Below are 18907 nucleotides of genomic sequence, written 5' to 3' on the forward strand. Positions count from 1 at the left end.
TTAACAAGAGCAATATTATTAGAAGAACCAAGAATCACAAAATCTGGAGAGAATGCATGTGCTGTCTTTCAGATTTTTTTTTTTTTTTTGGCTGTATATGCTTTCCATAACTGTTTATTTAAGAATAGCTTTTTTTTTTTTTTAAGATTTTATTTATTTATTTGACAGAGAGAAACACAGAGAGAGAGGGAACACAAGCAGGGGGAGTGGGAGAGGGAAAAGCAGGCTTCCTGCTGAGCAGGGAGCCCAATGTGGGGCTGGATCCCAGGACCCCAGGATCACGACCTGAGCTGAAGGCAGATGCTGAACGACTGAGCCACTCAGGCGCCCCTGAAGAATAGTTTTTTTTTTTTTTTAAATATTTTATTTATTTGACAGAGAGAAATCACAACTAGGCAGAGAGGCAGGCAGAGAGAGAAGAGGAAGCAGGCTCCCTGCGGAGCAGAGAGCCTGATGTGGGGCTCGATCCCAGGACCCTGGGATCATGACCCGAGCCGAAGGCAGAGGCTTTAACCCACTGAGCCACCCAGGTGCCCCTGAAGAATAGTTTTTTAATTCAAAAATGTTTATGCTGCTGCTTTTTAACCTGCCCTTTTCCCCTAATATATTTGCAGACGTGTCTCCCCCATTTTCCCTGGCTGTAGGATGTAGGTTTCCCCTTATCAGTATTTTAAGCATCTTTCTTAGTCTCTTGCGTCTGGATATAGCACAATGATATGCAATCATTTCTTCTGTTAGTTAACATTTATGTATACGTTTTAAATACTCTACATGGTGCATCTTCTTATGTATCTTTATTTCATTAGGGTAGATTCCTGTAGTTGGACTTACTGGGTTAATACCGCTTTTTCACCATCTCTGTAGAAGGCCACATGACGTTCTAGAAAGCCTGTGCTGCTCTGCACCTTCCCCTGCCGAGTGCAGCCATGCCTCGTCGCGCTCATCGCTTTTCTGCTTTTGCTTTTGCTTTTTCTGAAAAGCAGAGAGCGCCTGCATTAAATGGCGTGTTAAAGTCCTCCGGGCTGAGTTCTGCGTGCGCGTAGGGGGAGCCGTGAGTAGACGAGGTGCCCAGTGCGACTTCCTGTTCTTCTGGAAGCAGCTTCTCTGTCCTTCCTCAGGCATCCTGGGCGCATGCAGATCTCGTCTGCAGCCCCCTTAACGCGGGCCATCCGTTCTGTGCCTTTGTCTTGTGGGGACTGTGCCTCAGCTCCTGGGACACTTCGTGCACGGGGAGGTGGGGGCACGTCTCGTTCTTTTCATCAGCACATGGCATTCCGTGTGGACACACATATTGTGACCAGCAGGTCGCCCCGGCAGACTCGTACGTGGTTTTCAGCCTCGTGTCTGTACGAACAGGCTACAGCGAGTGGTCTGTCCATTTTCAGAATCTGGTTCTTGCGCTTGCTTAGACGTACTTCCCAAATCTGAAATGATTTCCTAAAACCCCACCACATCTCGCAGCGCAGGTGCTCGTGGGGCACAGCACACACGTGCACCATACAACCCGGGGGTTCCAGGACTCCCACAAGCCTCCTTCCGTCCTCCGCCGCGGGGACCCGGGCTCCAGCACTGGGATGCTCGTTCGCGCCTTTGCTCTGTCCTGCCGTTGCCTCTGAAACAGTTTCACAGTAGCCAGGCTCAGCCCCGTCCGTCAACCCACTGAACGTCGTGTCGGATCTGAGGGACGTCCGGGGCTCGTGGGTTCAGTCTGTGTCGTGTTTGAGGCCCATCCCTTCCCAAGTGCACTGACTGCCCTTGACGTGGGTCCAGTTGGTGTGACCACAAAGACAGTCCAAGGCAGAGTAGGAGTTGAGTTTCAGTATCTGGAGAGTAACTAACTCTTACAAGTCAAAGTGGCAGGAACAAGGAGCATCAGAAGAACCGCGGCCTCCTGTCCCCTCTGCCCGGTCCTCCCAGGGCTCCCGGGCACCACCACCACCTCGTGTTTCCGCGTTGTCTTCGCGCTGTCTCTGTCACGAGAAGCAGATGTTCGTGTGCTTCCTGTTTTCCTTTTCTGGTTTATTATTAATATGAGCGTGAGAATTTTGCCTCTTTTAAAAAAATCAGTTGGTATTTTCACTTTGAATTAAATTCTTAGATTGTTACAGGGGAAGTTGCATATGTTTACGTTACTGAATCTTCATGGTCCAAACACCTCTGTAGCCGTCCACCTTTCCCACGTGACGGGTAGAGGCAAACACCTGACTGGATGACGGGCGCAGGCGGGGTCCATCGGATCGAACCTCGGACTGAGAAATGCCAGTGGCCGTCCTCTCAGGTCCCTCCCTGCTCGGGAGCTTGTACCACTTCACTGGCGGGCAATAAACCTTGCTTTGCTGCCACCAAAAAAACCCCCCAAAACAAAAAAGTCTTAGTACTGTTCTGTTCATGTGAATTCAGTATGTTATTTTTCTAGGGTTTTTATTAACGCCATTTCAGGGGCTTTCTGTTGGGTGTTTGTCATTTGTCCGCAGGACAGGAGTGTTTTTATGTTCGATTTGTTGCCTGCCGTCCTGCCAGATTCTCTCCGGGCTTTCAGCTGCGTGGCCCTGCCTACAAGGAGTAATAGGAATTTTTGTTCTCACTAGTGTGGGGCTCTGAGATAAAACAGCTGCTGATTGTGATGAGCCATGGCTGTGTGTAGTGGCGGTGCATCCCCGTCTTGTTTGGAGAATTTCGCTCTTGAAGAGTCGGTGCGGTGAATACTCGGGACAGCGAACCCTTTACCTGGACCGAGTTCCGAACGTCGCCAGATGCCACCCCTGCCGTCCCTGCCGCGCACCCTCCCAGGCTCGGTGACCTTCAAACACTCCTGATCACAGAGCCCTCTCAGACCCCAGAAGGGCCCCCGCTGCGGTGGGTCGTGCTCAGAGGCCCGAGGGGCTCCCGCTGGGTGGCGGCGGGTCCGCGCCAGGTCCGGAGCTTTCCTGCTCCGGCCCAGCCTGAGGGTGGTTTGGTTGGTGCTCAGAGCTCCGAGCCCCGCAGGCCAGCAGGTCCTCGTCTGACTCACTTAGCGGCCCTGTGACAAGCCGCCCGACGCGGATCGGGCCACACAGCCTTTACGCCCGCGAGGCCCTAGTCCACGCGGGTGGTTGCTGCGCGCTGCCTTCCCCACGGTGACCCCCAAACCCGCCTTCGCAGAGGTTCTCAGGCTCACTTGTCCCCTGAGGGGACCAGCCCCCCCACCCCCCGGCTCGGCGGTGCGTCTGTCCTGCTGCGGCCTCGGCTGTCGCTGGGCAATGGGGACGCTGGGTGAAGACAGCGGGCGCTGGAGCTCGAACGGCCGCGGGCGGGAGCAGAGCCTGATGGAGCGGGGGACGCGGGCGCCAGCTCGGCGCGTGTGCAGCCCACGTGGGGGCGTGAGGAAGGCGGGGGATGTGGGGTCTGCGCTGGGGACACAACGAGGCGAACCCGGGGTGCGGCTGCGGGGCTGCTCTCTTGGGCCCCCTGGTGGGCGTGGTGGCTGTCCCCTCGCGCACCCTGCGACTCCCCGCTGCTGCTTTGGGGCTGCCTTCTAAACCCGCCAGTCAGTGTCCACGTGGCGCGGCAGGGGATAGCGGGGATTCATCATTTCCAGCAGTTCTTAGTTTCTTGGACGTTCGTTTTCAAATCTTCCCTCCACTGTCTTTTCTCTTCCACACGCTTCGTCCCTCTTCTTTCCCATGTTGTTCCTCCAGCCGGAGCTCACCGTCCTTCCCTCTGATGACGGTCCTTTGCTGGTGTCCGGTTTCTGGGGTTTGAAACTGTGCTATGACATCATCTAGTCTCACCTGACCCTCAGTTCATCGCTGACACCCCGCTGTCTTTGCCCGTCACTGTCACGGGTGTGAGGACATCAGCGTTCCCTCCTGACTCTTTTTTTCCTAAAAAGATCTTTGAGGAGCAGTATTTCCGGAGATGTAGATTTCACGTCTCTGTCACTATTGCTATCCTGTCTTCTCTTTCTTCTCTTTGAGTCTGAAAGACTCTGGTCTCTCAGACCTGGAGTGACCATGGGAGAGGAAGGGGCAAACAGAGGGCTTCAGCGGGGCCGGACTCTGCAGCAGGTGGCGGGAGGAGTGTGGATGCCCTGTCTTGGCCACGGCATCTGCTGCCAGGAGAAGTTTCTGGAGGCTGGGGAGAGATGCTCAGTCCCCTGAATTCATCACCCCACACCGGGCAGGAGCTCCTGACGGGGGTTTTCCAGGGGCAGAAGCAAAAAGTCTTTGCTGTTTCAGATGTGAAAATGCATTGGGCTGTTGTGAAAAATAGTGCACTCTTTCCTGAAAGGGTCGTGTTAGGGCCCAGGGTCCGAGTTTGCCTCTGTTTCCTCTGTGGCCTGTGTAGTTCTTTGCTGGTAGGGCCGCTGTGCCCGCTAAGGCTGCTCGGGACCCCACCTGCCCTCCTCTCTCTCTGAATTGCCCCTTTGTCCCGTGGCTCAGTGAAAAGGAGGAGGGAGAGGCCACACTTCTCCCGCGCGGCCCAGTCCGCACGTGGGGTGGCGGGCGGTAGTGTTTCGTGTCGGAGAGCAGTGTGCTCCACGGGGAAATGTGCTCCGGGTAAGAAGAAAGTAGACACCGGAACACGATTATCCGTCTTTCCCACGCATGTTAAAACAATACAGTTTTGGCCACCTTTCTCTGTTTGGCATGTTTTTATTCCTCGGCGACTTGGTCTGAATATGGTACTAGTAATACAGGAAGAAGTCCTGACTGCCGGGCGCACGCAGAACTGACCCGTAGGAGTCCAGCCAACACGGAGCCCCCGCCCCGTCCCACTCCACCACCAGCGAGAGCATAACCCGCTGCCGGAGGGCTGGGGGAGGCGGGAAGCGGGCCGGCCCAGGAGCGGGATGGCCACCAGTTAGCTGGAGTTCTTCTTTCCCTCCCACACACCCGTTGCTGGAGAAGCTTGTAGCCTTCTGCCGACAGGCACAGACGTAAAAATGCTTCATGGAAAGCTGCTTCCCCTTAGCCAAAATTGGCCTGGAAAGCTGCTCAGCAGGGCTATGAGGGACCCTCCGTCGCCTCCTGCCCCGGAGACAGATGGCCCTCTGACCCCGTGCCCGCCGGGGTAAGTGTGGAGCTCATCTCGCATCCGTCTCCGGGCAGAAGGTGGGACCCAGGCTTCCCCGCCTGATGGTGTCAGCAGAGCGAGGCGGGAAGCTGACCTCTCTCGCTGTGCCCGGAAGCAGGCAGCGCTCCAACTGCCAGCCCCGGCGGGGAGCTGAGCCTCACGGCCCCTGACGGCAGGGAGAGTTAACTGGACAGTGCAGGACGGACAGGTCTGCCCTGTGCTTTCCGCACCAGGGTCGCGGGACCTGCAGTGAGCCTCCCCCGACAGGGTCCCCAGGGCCGCGGGACCTGCAGTGAGCCTCCCCCCGACGGGGTCCCCGGCCGCATCTGGGCGGAGGGACTGCCGTGTGGCCTGGAGCCTCCCAGCGTAGCACTCCAAGCGCTCAGGGTCCGGCTGAAGATGACTCAGCAGACCGAGAACCATGGCAGTTCCAACGGCATGGAGAAGAGATGGCAGATTCCCACATGTTGGAATTAGTTGGCAGCGATTTTAAAGTAGTCGTCATAAAACTGCTCTGTGAATTGTTTCGAAACAAACAAAAAAATGAAATTGAAGCAAGAAGAACCAAATGGAAATTACAGTGAAAAAATGTAGTGAACTTAACTCAGTTGAGGGCTTGGCCGTGGAATGGGGAACCCAGAGGCCCCCGAGGAAGCCCAGGGCCCGGAGGGGATGGTCACTGCTGCACATGGACAGTGTAACTGAGGGTCTCAGAGATGGGGCCACCGGGAAGGTCACGCGGTAGCCCCCGGCAGGGATCCAGAAGGACAGGTGTTATGGGGGGGCAGGCTCACGGCCGTTAGTATCTGTCATATTTTAAACTCTGACCTATAGAAATGAGACCTTCGGCAGGATGGGGCCTGACCAGAAAGCTGTGTATTCCCTTGACGAGTTCTGCTTGTCACTCGTCCGTGATGGAAATTATCCCACGGGTCTGTTCTAGGGGAGAAAGCAGTCACTACTTGTAGCCTCGAGGAGAGACGCCTGCTCTGAGTGTGGAGGACGCAGGACGGGGCCTATCTCTTAGCCTTCGGCGAGGAAGCAAGGTGTGGGGCTCCTTGCCCAGCTCCCTCCAGTGCGGCCGGCTGCTGGAGCGGAGGCACGTCCTGGCTCCTGGGGCTCTCTGGGCGTGAAGCAGAGACAGACGACACTCTCCACTCTCCACCACGAGCTGGTTTCCTTGTGGCCCCGGGGCCTTGCCCTTGCTTTTGCCAAGTGAGAGAGCTGTGCTCTGAGAAGGGACAAGTGTGGATAGCTCCTGAGATACTCTAAGCTGATCATCTGGTAAAAAAGTAAGTAAAAAGGATGCACCAGGGCCAGAACAATAAAATAATAAGGGGAGGACAGGACAGGTCGGGGGAACCAAGTTTTATTTTACAGTTACAAGAAGGCACACCCGGGGCAGTCCTGAGCAAAGATGAATATTTTGCCATACAAATGTAGGAGTTTTTTTTTTTTAAAGAGAGGCAGCAAATTTTATTAGGTATTTTTTTCTTTTTGACTGTTTCCTAAAAAGAATTTTCTTTGTTATCAACAAGATGCTGACAATTTAGTAGCTCGTTATTTCCTTATTCTATAATAATACTAACCAAGTTATTTGCGTTGAAATCATTGGATTGCTCAGATTATTCCCTTTAGCTCGTCTTTTTTTGCCAAGGATGCCTCTCATTATTGATGAATTACTCATTTTAATGGGGTTTACTAACATTTACAGGGCTGTTATGTGCAGGGATTGGAAGAAAGTCTGATGGAAGAAAAGCTCAATAACTTCAAATATGTGAATAATATTTGGATAGATTTTCCAAATAAAATGTATTAACACAGAATTTATTTCATCTGTTTTGTTGTTGTTATTTGGAAATGACAGCGTCTGCTCACTGACAGGTCACACTCATTTTTCGTCTGTGTTTGGACAGTCTGTCGGGATGGTGTACAAGCCCGTGCAGCAGAGTCTGAGTCAGCCCCTGCAGCGCCGTCCCCCGCTGGCGGCTCCTCTTGCTGGGCCCTCCGTCCCGGCCCTGCTCTCTGCGGAGCGTCTTCCATGCGCTGCTCCATGTGACTTTCTGGTGCCTTGTGGGGGCGGGTGCTGTGACTTCCCCATGGTGAGCACTGGGAGGCCGCAGCTCGTCCTGAACCGGCCCAACTGCAGGACACACAGACAGCTGTTACCTAATGGACAGAGGAGTCGCTGAAAATCTATAGTAGCCATATTTAACAAGTTAAAAAAAAAAAAAGAAATGAATTTTATTTTAATATATTTATTTTGAAACTATCTAAAATATTATTCACATATTAAAATTGAGCTGTTTTACGTTCTTTGCTTTTCGCAGTAAGTCTTTGCGGTCCCTTGTGTGTTCTGTGCTTTTTCCACGGCGCGTTCAGGCTGCACCAGAGTCCAGCGCGGGGCAGACGGTGTCCGGGCGGGGGCCCTGGCCTCCCTGGGAGGCGCCCGTGAACAGGCGGTGGTTGTGATAGCGTTTCCGTGCAGAGGTGTATCGGCTGGGGCTTCGTGTCGCGGTAGTCTGCAGACTCTCGTCCTGATCTGAGCTCTGTCTGGACCCTTCTGTGGCGACGTCCCTCTGCTTCTCGCACGTTCCGTCCGCACGGGTGCCACCACGCCCATGCGTGCCCCACGCCGGCCCCGCTCTCGCAGCCGCTTGCTTCCCTGGGCTGCTCTGCTTCCGGTCAGGACGGTTTTCCCAGAAGCGTATTTGGACACGGTGACGTGTTCTTGGAGAGTGAGAATAGCACGTGTTCCATAGGAGAGTGTAATGCGGGTACCGGTCGCTTGCGCACCCGTTCTTTGAGGACGTCGCCGTTTCACAGTGTTCCCTCCGCTCAGGGCTGGGCTTGTCTTTTGCAGAATCTCATCTGCTCTGAGTGCGGGGATGAGTTCGCCCTGCAGAGCCAGCTGGCCACGCACATGGAGGAGCACCGGCAGGAGCTGGCCGGTGGCCAGCCGCACGCCTGCAAGGCCTGCGGGAAGGACTTCGAGACGCCCTCCCAGCTGAAGGAGCACGCGAAGACGCACTACAAGATCAGGTGTGGGCCTCTGCTGAGGCTTGGGAAGAGTAGTCTGTGCCCTGGGTTAACGGTGGGTGCGCTGGCCTGGGGTGGCTTCAGTGCGCCGTCTGCTCCAGAAATAGCAGCGCAGGGCGCCTGGGTGGCTTGGGGTTGAGCCTCTGCCTTCGGCTCAGGTCATGATCTCGGGGTCCTGGGATCGAGCCCCACATTGGGCTCTCTGCTCAGCAGGGAGCCTGCTTCCCTCTCTGCCTGCTTCTCTGCCTACTTGTGATCTCTGTCTGTCAAATAAATAAACAAATAATCTTAAAAAAAAAAAAGATAGGATAGAGTTGCCATATGCCCCACATTAAAGAAAAGAAAGAAAGAAATAGCAGCGCAGCGGTGGCGGATCCGGTGTGGTGTCAGGACAGCTGTTGGGACACGCAGACCTGGGGCGCGGAGAAAGAGTGGCTCAGGCTTCTAAAGCAGGCATCAGGCTGCCGGAGTCGAACTCTCTAGCAGTCGCACAGTGTTCAAGGTTGTAGGACGCGGGGCTGGCCAAACGTTTCCCGTAAGTCATGAGCTGTGAGAAGCAGGTCCACGGGGGCCGGGGCAGCCCGTTTAACAAGCTGGTGGGTCTCCACTCCCTGTTCAGGAGCTCTGTGTTCCCGAAGCTGCGTTAGTGTGTCCGTGAACGTGTGTGAGGAAAACGTGGTTACTTGCAGGCAGCGCTGTCAGACCAGGAGACTTCGTGTCCCCACTTTGTGGGTGAGAAGCTCTAGGTACAGGACCAAGTCACTGTCCCATGGTTTTACAGCTCGGAGGTTTCAAGCTTCAGGATTTAGACCCTAATTGCCTGGTTTTCGGGCTCATGATTTGAACAAGCATGACTGTATTTAAATACATACGTGCCCTTATTTCTAGTAGAACTTAGCGTGTCTTCCTGAGTTTCATATTTGGTTTATTCCTGATTATATATTTTTATCAAAACTTCATTTTCTTAATGAAACGAAAGGTGAAGCGCCTTCGGGCCCAGGTGCGCCCGGGAGCGGACGGCCGTGTCTGCTGTCGCCCGTGGACGAGCCTGCGCGTCGTGCGCTCTCGAACAGCAGCCACAAGCTCCGCGGCGGCTTCCACGCAGCTAATGACCGCACAGACCTGGGAAGACTGTAGGATTCCTTTACCCTCTTAGGCGCTTGTTAGCGGCATGGACCGCGCCCCCCACGGGACCAGCCTGCCTCCCCCCGCCCCACTTTGCCCGCCCTTGGCTAGTGGCGCCCAGACCGTGCTGTGAGTGCTCCTGCATACTGGGTTCCTACCTGGGTGGAGTTTGAGCACAGCAGGTTGGGTGTGTGTCCGAGGGTTTTGGAGAGATGATGAATGGCACCTAGGTGGTCAGCATGCAGCCAGCCCCTCTGGCTTCTGGCCCTTCTGGGCTGGAGGGATGGGGCAGACATACAGCCTCGTCCTCATGTTGTGCTGGTTTCTCAGAGAGATAAGTCAGTGGGAAGGTTGCAGGGAGTGCTCGTGTGGAGAGGGACCCAGAGCTGGATTGCCCCGGGGCAGTGCCAGGAGGGTGGGCAGGCTGGTGAGCAGCTGTGTTAGGCCATGCTGAGGGGGCTGTCTGAAAGGAGGAGGACCCTGTGGGAGAAAGGGGATTGCAGCTGAGGCAGAGCCATGGGCACAACCCCCTGCGGTGAGTTTTCTCTGCATCTGAAAGCAGGAGGCTGGCACTGGGGAGCCTGTTGCAGAGGGGAGCTTGGTGAAGAAGGCAGGGCCCCCGGAGGCCATCCTGGAATGAGGGCTGATCCCCAGGGTCCTGGGGAAGCCTGTGCCAGCTTCCCCTGTGTCATGGCTGGGGGGGTGGCAGTGGGGCAGGGAGGCCGGTGAACCGTCACAGCGGGCCGTGGCCATCTGACGACAGGAGAGCGGGAGAGGCCCGAGCGTCTCCAGCGGTGTTTTGAGTGGAATGAGTAGCTTTTGAAGATGGACTTGAAGCCGGGGTGAGAGAGAGAGAGAATCTGGGCAAGTCCTGAGGTTTAAGTTTGCCCAGCTGGGAGCTGCTGTTTTCCGCTCTGGGAGAGCGGCCGGTCAGGGAGGAACAGAGCCCTATATGGTTCCCATGAGCTCGCAGCCCCCGGGGAGCCGCGTGCAGAGCCCTCAGGGTCAGGGTCAGGCAGAGGGGGGGCGTAGGGCTGGCGTCAGGGTTGCCGGAGGAAGGACTTTGAGATCGTCAGCCCGCGGGTGGTGTTGAGAGCAGGGAGGAGGACGTGGGACGCAGCAGTGGGGACGCACGCACACACGCTTTACGTCCAAGGACCGCAGGTAGAGTTGTGTCTGGAAGGGACGGTCTCACCTCTCCCCTGCAAGAAAACAAAGTTTCTCTGCCCTTGGTTGGGGAAACATGAATTTTATGGTACCGAACACAGAATAGCTGCACGTCTGAGTTTCTGTGTCTGCGGAGACGCACACTCCGGTGGGGCGGGTGTCTCGTAGCCTGTGCTCTCGCCGCCAGTCAGCCACACGTGCGGACTGCATTTTAACTTTGCGCTTGCGACCCAGAGGAGACGACTTCACGAATGTTTTCCCCCCCGTGTCATACCAGGGTATCGAGTACAAGGTCTTACAATCGGAACATCGACAGGAGCGGATTCACGTATTCGTGCCCGCACTGCGGAAAGACGTTTCAAAAGCCCAGTCAGTTAACTCGGCATATTAGGATACACACAGGTATGAAATATGTTCACTCTGGGGCCATTTACGATGCAGCTTAGAGGAGAGAACATGTGCCTCCGAGTCAGCTAGACCCGGGAGGTCAGGCTGCTGCTTCTGTCCTTTGCTTGGCGACCTTGGAGTGGGCGATTGCCTGCGGGAGTCCGCAGCATGGGCGACGCTCTGTCTGGACAGGTGGGCTTGGGGTCTTGGGTTTGGGGGCGATGTATTTCTCTTTCAATCCGTCAGGTGTTCACACATGTGGAATTACATTTTGATCGTGTTTCTCCCTCTGCAGGTGAAAGGCCGTTTAAATGTAGCGAATGTGGGAAGGCTTTTAACCAGAAGGGGGCCCTGCAGACGCACATGATCAAGCATACAGGTGAAAAACCCCACGCCTGTGCCTTCTGTCCTGCTGCCTTTTCTCAGAAAGGGAATCTCCAGTCCCATGTGCAGAGAGTCCACTCTGAGGTAAACGTCACTCTCGGGTCTGTGGTGCTCCGGGGCACGGTAGACGGCTCCGGGGTGCATGCGGGAGCCCGAGGTCTTGGAATGCGGATTTGCGGTGTGTGCAGAGCAGACTTTGTGTCAAACAAGAAGCAAACACGCATCTCTCTAGACACCTTTCCGGCTTACCGGGGGAGAACGATAAAATGTTATCTTTCTGTGGTCTTACGGATGCTGTTACGGCTTTGACAAATAAAGGTTCAGAAATGATCACGCTGCCCTCGTCAGTTACCAGCCAGCGGTCTGGTGACACCTCATCCCTTTAGCAGACTTGGGACACGGACACTATCAGGTCTGAGAAACCGAGACCAGAAATAAATTGGGGGAGAAAAAGTATTTTTCCTCTTCCTGTTTTTATTGCTAAACTCACCGATGGCCGCATGCACATCTTTTATCAGCCAGAGCGCTGCTCCGCATACTTCCCTGGGCGTGAGCTACCACGGTGAGACTGATGTTTGCTGTTCCTTGTCTGCAGAACATACCGATTTATAGAACGTCTGCAAGTATTTCTCTTAGGCAGGTTAACCTCTGTTCTTTCCTGATTTGGTGTTTTATTTATAGTCTAACGGTAGGGTATACATGGGCACAAACACTTCTATCACAGATCGTTTCATTTTATGTAACTGTTTTGCAGAATGAAGACTCATATTCTTAAAAGTAAATGTGTATCTTTTTATTTTTCCCTTGATGCCCTCAGTATCCCTGAAATAAAAGAAACCCCTCACCCTCCACGCAGTTTGTAAATGTACTCAGCTTTCTGTATGCAGCGGGTTAATTGTCGTTTTATATTCTAAGAGCCAGACCCATGGGGAGGCAGTGACCATGTGGAGCGTGGCTTCCTTTCGAGCTCAGGAGAGTAGACGTGGCCTTTGCCCGTGCCTCTGGTGGGGCTGCCTCTGTGCGCAGACGATGGCTTCGGGGCGGCCGTTTACTGGGGCGACACCCAGAGAGACCTCCGTGAGCCCCCCGAGCTGCCTGTGAGATGCCCGCCCGTGCTCCTGAGGCCAGGATACCCCTCCAGGAGGGTGGGTGCTCGTCCGGCTCCTGGCCTGAGAGCCCCTGGGACCTGTGGTGGGGCAGATGGCCGTGTTCCAGCAATGACCTCTAAGGACTGGTTTGTAAATGTCCAGTCCTGTGATGAACCTAAAGCCTTAAATTTGGTTCTTAACAAGGTGCTGGAAAAGGAACAGAACATTCATGTTTGGAGAAGTCCGGTCCGTTGTCGAGCCGGCCTGTATCATTACGAGTACAACTAGCTCTGGCTGGAATCACGGTGGAGCCGTTCAGACAATTTCTGTGTGCCTGGAGGCACCGCTTCATTTCCGTCCTCTCTAGGGTTCCCTGTTGGCTTCAGCGTAGTTGTACAACGCAGTTGCTGGTGCGGAACACTGGAACCACCATGAACGCTCACACAGTGCACGACCCGCACGGCTCGTAGTGCAGAGACTTAGACGGCGGCTCCCACCGGGTCGCGCGGGGCGCACCGCTGAGAAACTGGACACCTGAGTCAGGTGTCCAGTCATCACCAAGTTACAACAGCTGGAAGCTGTGCCTTCTTACTTCCGAACCTGTTCTAATTTATCGAAAAGACCGAAATTTCCATTGATTTCACACTGGCAAGGCGGGTGAGGACTTGGGTCATGATTTTGGAGACGTCCGGTTTAAAAGAAGAAATAATGTTACATGGTTACGTTGTTTCTGCTGCTTATAATGGACGGTAACTGAGGATTGGCTCTAATTTAAATATTTTTATCTAAAGGCCAATTGTAAAACATGTTTTTTTCTCTTTTGTCCTTTAAGGTCAAGAATGGCCCCACGTACAACTGTACAGAGTGCAGTTGTGTGTTCAAAAGCCTCGGGAGCTTGAACACCCACATCAGCAAGATGCACATGGTCGGAGCACAGAACCCCGCAGGCCCCGCGGAGACGGCGCACGTGCTAACGGTGCGTCCAGCAGGCGCCACACGGGGCACCTGCTGCCAGATCGGCCGTCGTGGTCGTGACCTTTCAGGGGGAATATTCCTTAGAATCTGTAGTACCACAGAGGTGCTGTGAGCATTTTCTTTAGGGTGGAAGGAAGAAGTAAGGGACTTTCTTATTTTTTTAACGAGCGAAGGAGAATTGATCTTTTTAAACTTCAGAATCGTATCAGCTGGTCCTGATCCATGGACTGTCATCGAGCCAGTGAAAATTACCCGAAATGCAATGATTGATTTAGGAGACTGTGATTCCTGTGGTGCTGTTGATGATTCTTGTTGGGTCATCGTTATCCCTGTGGGATGACTAAAGAATCAGTTATCCCTTTAAAATAATATTTCTTAAAAAGATAATATTTTTCCATGTCTGAGGGGACAGTAGGAATGTTTTCCTGAGGCTGTGCCCTTTTGGGAAACTGTACTGTGTAAAATTGTGCGACACACACCGCCACGCTTGTGTTCGGGCTCTGGTGGGAGTCTCGAGCGTGGCCTCATCTGTTCGCTCTTGGCCCCTCGCAGCTGGTGGGGAGGCCCGCGTCCCAGCGTGGAGAGCGGACAGCGCATTAGTCCGTGCCCGTGAGCTGGCTGGCGGGTGGCGTGTGTCGTTGGCACCTGCCTCCTGCCGGCGCGGAAACTCGTGTTTAGTCTCAAGCACCACGTTCCCGTTCACGGCTTGTGTTCTCCTTTCTCACAACAGTGACAGCTTCCCGTGGTTCCTCACTTTCCTCCGGAGCAGGAGTCCCCGTGCCGTAGATCCGCCCCGGGGGGTGGGTCCTGTGTCCACCTGCACGCGTCACATGGTGCCGGTCTGACTTCCACCGTCTTTCCGTGTGGCGCTTCAGACCCGCAGCATCTGGGCAGACAGCGCGCTTCTCTCCTTGGGTGCTCTTGGCTGTGGCTTTCCTGAGCATTTATGCTTCTGCGGCCTCTTTTTTCCACGTTCCCTGAATTACGTTGGCCACAGTGGTTTCTCTCTTATTTTCTTTATTTTGTCTTTGTTTTACTGGATAGGTGGGAAGGTGAGGCCTGTGATCTCGCACCCCCACATTGAGCGGATCGTCTCTCCTGTCCCTCAGGAAACCTTTGAGACGTGTAGTGGGACAGTTCATTCAATACGTCCCTTTAAGAACCCATATTGTGCTTTGTGTAAAAATCAGTGAGGCTTTTTTTTTTTTTTAAAGATTTTATTTATTTATTTGACAGGCAGAAATCACAAGTATGCAGAGGCAGGCAGAGAGAGAGGAGGAAGCAGGCTCCCTGCTGAGCAGAGAGCCCGATGCGGGGCTCGATCCCAGGACCCTGGGATCATGACCTGAGCCGAAGGCAGAGGCTTTAACCCACTGAGCCACCCAGGCGCCCCTCAGTGAGGCGTTTTATTTAAAATCTGTGTTTGGGATACTGTTAGATTTTAATGCTCATGAGGAAGATGAATCTATTCCGTTCTTTCTCTTTTTGTTCTTTTAAATTGAAGTACAAATTAATGTACTTCTCACGTTTTCAATGACCGTGTCGCTGCGTTTCAGGCCACGCTGTTTCAGACGTTACCTCTCCAGCAGACGGAAGTCCACGTGACGTCTGCGTCGAGCCAGCAGAACTCCCAGGCCGTGACCGACGTCATCCAGCAGCTGCTGGAGCTCTCAGAGCCGGGGCCGGCGGAGTCCAGCCAGCCCCCGCAGCCCGGCCAGCAGCTCAGCATCACCGTGGGCATCAACCAGGACATCCTGCAGGTGAGGCACACCTTCCCGCTCTCGGTCCGTGCCCGGGCCTGGGTATCGTTCCTGGAAAACGAATAGGCAGGGCTTGTCCAAGGAAAGGAATCGTCCTTAAATACACATCCCAATTGAAAACGTTCTTTTCAAACAAAATATGCTCATGGACCGTGCAGAATTCTAAACAGTTAATCTATAAATTTCAAAAACAGTTTAAAACTTAATTTTCTCTCCAAGTGATTTAGTTGAGAAGAACAGGCTTTTCAGAACTTTCTTGTATCTCCCATAAGTATTGGAGAGGGTCGGTCCGCCTCTCTTAGCAGCGTGCGAACGAGCCGGATCCATGTGGGAGAGGAGGAGAAAGAGATGGGGCAGAGCACGCTTTTCTGAGTTTGCTCTGCTGGTCCAGCTTTAGCCTTAGATCTTTCATTTGCAAACAGAGCGGACCTGCCTTCACCTCCCTGTTTAGTGACCAGTTGTAAAAACTAACCTGCCACCTCCCCTGTAACAAGTTGGTGTACGGAGTCTTGGGTGCCTGACAGCTGAGGTGTTAAGGGTGCGTGAAGCCACTGTAATTTAACGCAGTGATTCCAGATCAGTTTAGAGATAACCAAAGAGGTCTAAGGTCAGATTTCTCAATGTCAGATTAATTAATTCCAATCCCTTTTAGTTACCATACTGTATTTTGGGTGGAAGTGAGCTGTCAGTTTCCAGAAGGGACATTCCGGCTTCAGAGAGTCGAAAGTCTAGCTTGTAAATGGCGGTTGGCAGGGCGGAGTCGTACAGCGGGCAGGGCGGAGTCGTACAGCGAGCAGGGCGGAGTCGTACAGCGAGCAGGGCGGAGTCGTACAGCGGGCAGGGCGGAGTCGTACAGCGGGCAGGGCGGAGTCGTACAGCGGGCAGGGCGGAGTCGTACAGCGGGCAGGGCGGAGTCGTACAGCGGGCAGGGCGGAGTCGTACAGCGGGCAGGGCGGAGTCGTACAGCGGGCAGGGCGGAGTCGTACAGCGGGCAGGGCGGAGTCGTACAGCGGGCAGGGCGGAGTCGTACAGCGGGCAGGGCGGAGTCGTACAGCGGGCAGGGCGGAGTCGTACAGCGGGCAGGGCGGAGTCGTACAGCGGGCAGGGCGGAGTCGTACAGCGAGCAGGGCGGAGTCAGATCCCTGGGCAGAGCCTTGTTGAGTCTTTGTAATTGATTTTGGCCGGCCGCACTGGGCCTCCCACCTGCTAACCTGTTAGTTCTGTTCTGTCTTAGCAAGCCTTAGAAAACAGTGGGCTGTCTTCAATTCCAGCTGCCGCGCACGCTCACGACACCAGCCACGCCAGGACGCCCTCCACGCAGGTGCCAAGTCTGGATGCTCCTCACCCTTCGAGTGAGCAGACCCACTCCACAGATGCAGAGCAGGAAAAAGAGCAAGAAAGCCCAGAGAAGTTGGATAAAAAAGAAAAAAAAATCATAAAGAAGAAATCACCGTTTCTACCTGGTAATGTGAATGTGCTTTAAGGGTTGGACATCTGCGGGGGGTGTTGCTTATTTTTTCTTTCGAAGGCGATACGTTTGTTGACTGTTCTGATAGTATCGACGTATTTGTTTGATATTTGAAAACCTCGGCAGTTGTAAACTTTGGGCTGCCTTTTTCCCTGTGAGCAGCGTCTTTTCCTGACAGTTCCCCGGCTTATTACTGGGTCGTCTTGGTCGCTCCTTCCCGCAGCTGCGTTCTGGCCACTTTTGTCCCCTGGTTCGCCACCACACTGCCATCTCCTGACTTGTAAGCACGGCTCCTGGGCCAGACCCTCGGCCGTTTCCCCTCAATGCTCCCCTCTGGCTCCGTGGTGTCTGTGAGCTCTCGGTAACCTGGCCCGGGTGCACGGCCAGGCCTGCCTTGGACTTCGGGGTGCAAGCTGATGTCACAGTGTGGCCGGGCTCCCGCGCTGCCCAGACAGGCACGCACCTCTGGGCCATCCTTCCCACAGGCTTTTTGTGCCCGGAGTGTCTTCTTCCTCCCCTTCCTCCCGCTGTCTCGGAGAGCTCTGGTGGCCACCGAGGGCAGCACTTAGGGGACACTCGGCCTTGCCCTTTCTCCTCTCGGTGCTCGCAGTACTCGCAGTGTTTCTGCCCCGCAGTCCTCCGCCTGGACCGCTGTCTGCCTGGATACAGTCTCTTCGTCTCAGCCTCCCCCATGGGCTGACGTGTCCAGCTCTTACACGGGGCAGGGCCTCACTACATCTTCCCCGAATGCGATCGGTTTCTGTCTTTTGGGCAACAGTGTCCTCTGGAAGTGTTTTCTCAGCGACTCTGACCATTCTGCTTCTCCCGGGTCTTGGGGAGCGAGTGCCGTCCTGCTGCAAGGCATGGACTGACCAACGCTGTCATCGCCACTGACGCTCGTGAGCGCGTCTTCTCTCAGCGCTGACATGCTTCTGAGGCCCTTGTCTCCCCCACAGACCATGGCAGTTCTCCCCTTGTCCCCTCGATCTGCCTCTCGTCCCGGGGGAAGCATGGGGTGACGGGACTGAAGCGGTTTACCCTCCGGTTGTCCTGGTGTCCAGAGAGGAAGGAAGGGGAAGGTGCCCGCCCCCCCACACACGTGTCTGTTCACTCTCGGAGCCCTTCTGGCCGAGAAGTGACCTCGCGATGGTTTCGAACACCTGCTTCACGTGCGCCCAGGAAGTGGGTGGGAATTCCCAGCCTGGGGAGCGCGTCTGTGCGTGAGCGCTGGCTGCGTCCCTAGTCACTGGGCTCGAACCCTCGAAGGCGCTCCGACTGGGCTATTGGCTCAGTCTTCTCCAGGCAGGAGGTGGGACCTGACTTCCGCAGAGTCCTGAGCAGCAGCGGCCCCGGATGGATGGAGGACGGCGTGCTTCCGTGCCCCAAGCGTTAGGTGTGGGGTTCAGAGTGGGGCTCCTGTCCGTTTGCCTGGGGCGTGCTTTGCCTGCAGAGTGTGCAGAGGTCACGGCCATTCATTTCGGAGCCGCCTGAGTCCGTGAAACACACACGCGCGCTCCTGAGCTGGTTTACACAGCTCTGCTCAGTTCCAGATCTGGTGCGGTCTCCAGGACGGGTTCAGAGCCAGCATCTTCTCTCCATGATCCCTCACGAGAGGGTACTGGGGCCGCGTTTCCATAGAAAGAGGTTTCTTCTGATGAAAACTTCTCAGGGAGCTGGACACATTTACGTAGGGACTGTTTCTGGAACTCGCGGTGCAAGGGGGGCCGAGGGCAGTCGGGTACCCCGAGGAGACCGTGAGCACAGCCTCTTCGGAGCCGCTTCAGAGTCCCTTGGGTTGCGTGTCCCCGCTGGTGCGCCCCGTGCCGCTGGCGCCGTCAGTACTCGGCTGACGTAGTTCAGTGAAAGGGAGGGTTTTTAGTAGAATTTGGTTTCTTATTTCAGGAGGTATTTTCTATGTGCATTCAAAGTTTAACAAATGCTTTTGTATTTCCCATATAACTTAGGACATATAGATCATCCTTACAACTAAACAAAGTTCGAAAATTATTGTGGTTAAATATTGGCTCTTTGAAATCACAGAGAAAGGTGTTTCGGAAAGCTGGTGACGTCCTCCTTCAAGGATGACAGCGGTACAGCTGTCCTGTGTGCAAATCTTTCTTCAGACCACAGAGGTTTTACCTTCTTAGACCAGACTGTGATGGGGAAAGCGTAGCCCAAATGTGGCTCCCGTCCTGCCGTGAGAGGCCGGCATCCTCATGGCCCGCTGCGGCGTGTGGGCCTTCCAGTCAGTGGCCTTGGAAGCGGTACTCGCTGCCCCTCGAGTGTTGGCTTCAGGTCTCTGTACCTGCCCTGCTCCTGCTTTCTGACTCTGCTGCGGGTGACCTGGACGTTTCTGGGGCTCTGGTCAGTCATGACTTTAATCACCGCCAAAGAATTAAGTCATTCTTGGTAAGAACCTTAGCAAACATTGTACTTTTTCTAAAACCAACATGCATGAA

The 18907-nt window shown here is 54.6% G+C and overlaps 1 protein-coding gene across 8 annotated transcripts in view; it reads left to right on the forward strand.

Moving 5' to 3' along the window:
* The window catches only part of ZNF236 (zinc finger protein 236), a 102966-nt gene that overhangs the window by 15345 nt on the left and 68714 nt on the right, over positions 1-18907 (forward strand). For 5 of the 8 annotated variants that reach the window (XR_006821040.1, XM_046024914.1, XM_046024920.1 and 2 more), the window contains 6 exons: positions 7919-8097; positions 10664-10788; positions 11069-11241; positions 13078-13221; positions 14777-14980; positions 16215-16443. Coding sequence is in view for 7 of the 8 variants with exons in the window: in XM_046024914.1 (XP_045880870.1) it covers positions 7919-8097; positions 10664-10788; positions 11069-11241; positions 13078-13221; positions 14777-14980; positions 16215-16443 (1054 nt within the window). In the remaining variant the exon portion in view is untranslated. Of the gene's footprint in view, positions 1-5998; positions 6352-7918; positions 8098-10663; positions 10789-11068; positions 11242-13077; positions 13222-14776; positions 14981-16214; positions 16444-18907 lie in introns of all 8 variants that reach the window. The other 3 variants (XM_046024919.1, XM_046024917.1, XM_046024918.1) reach the window with 2 other exon arrangements.

Source organism: Meles meles, chromosome 12 (genome assembly GCF_922984935.1).
Source record: "Meles meles chromosome 12, mMelMel3.1 paternal haplotype, whole genome shotgun sequence".
In the NCBI taxonomy this organism is placed as follows: domain Eukaryota; kingdom Metazoa; phylum Chordata; class Mammalia; order Carnivora; family Mustelidae; genus Meles; species Meles meles.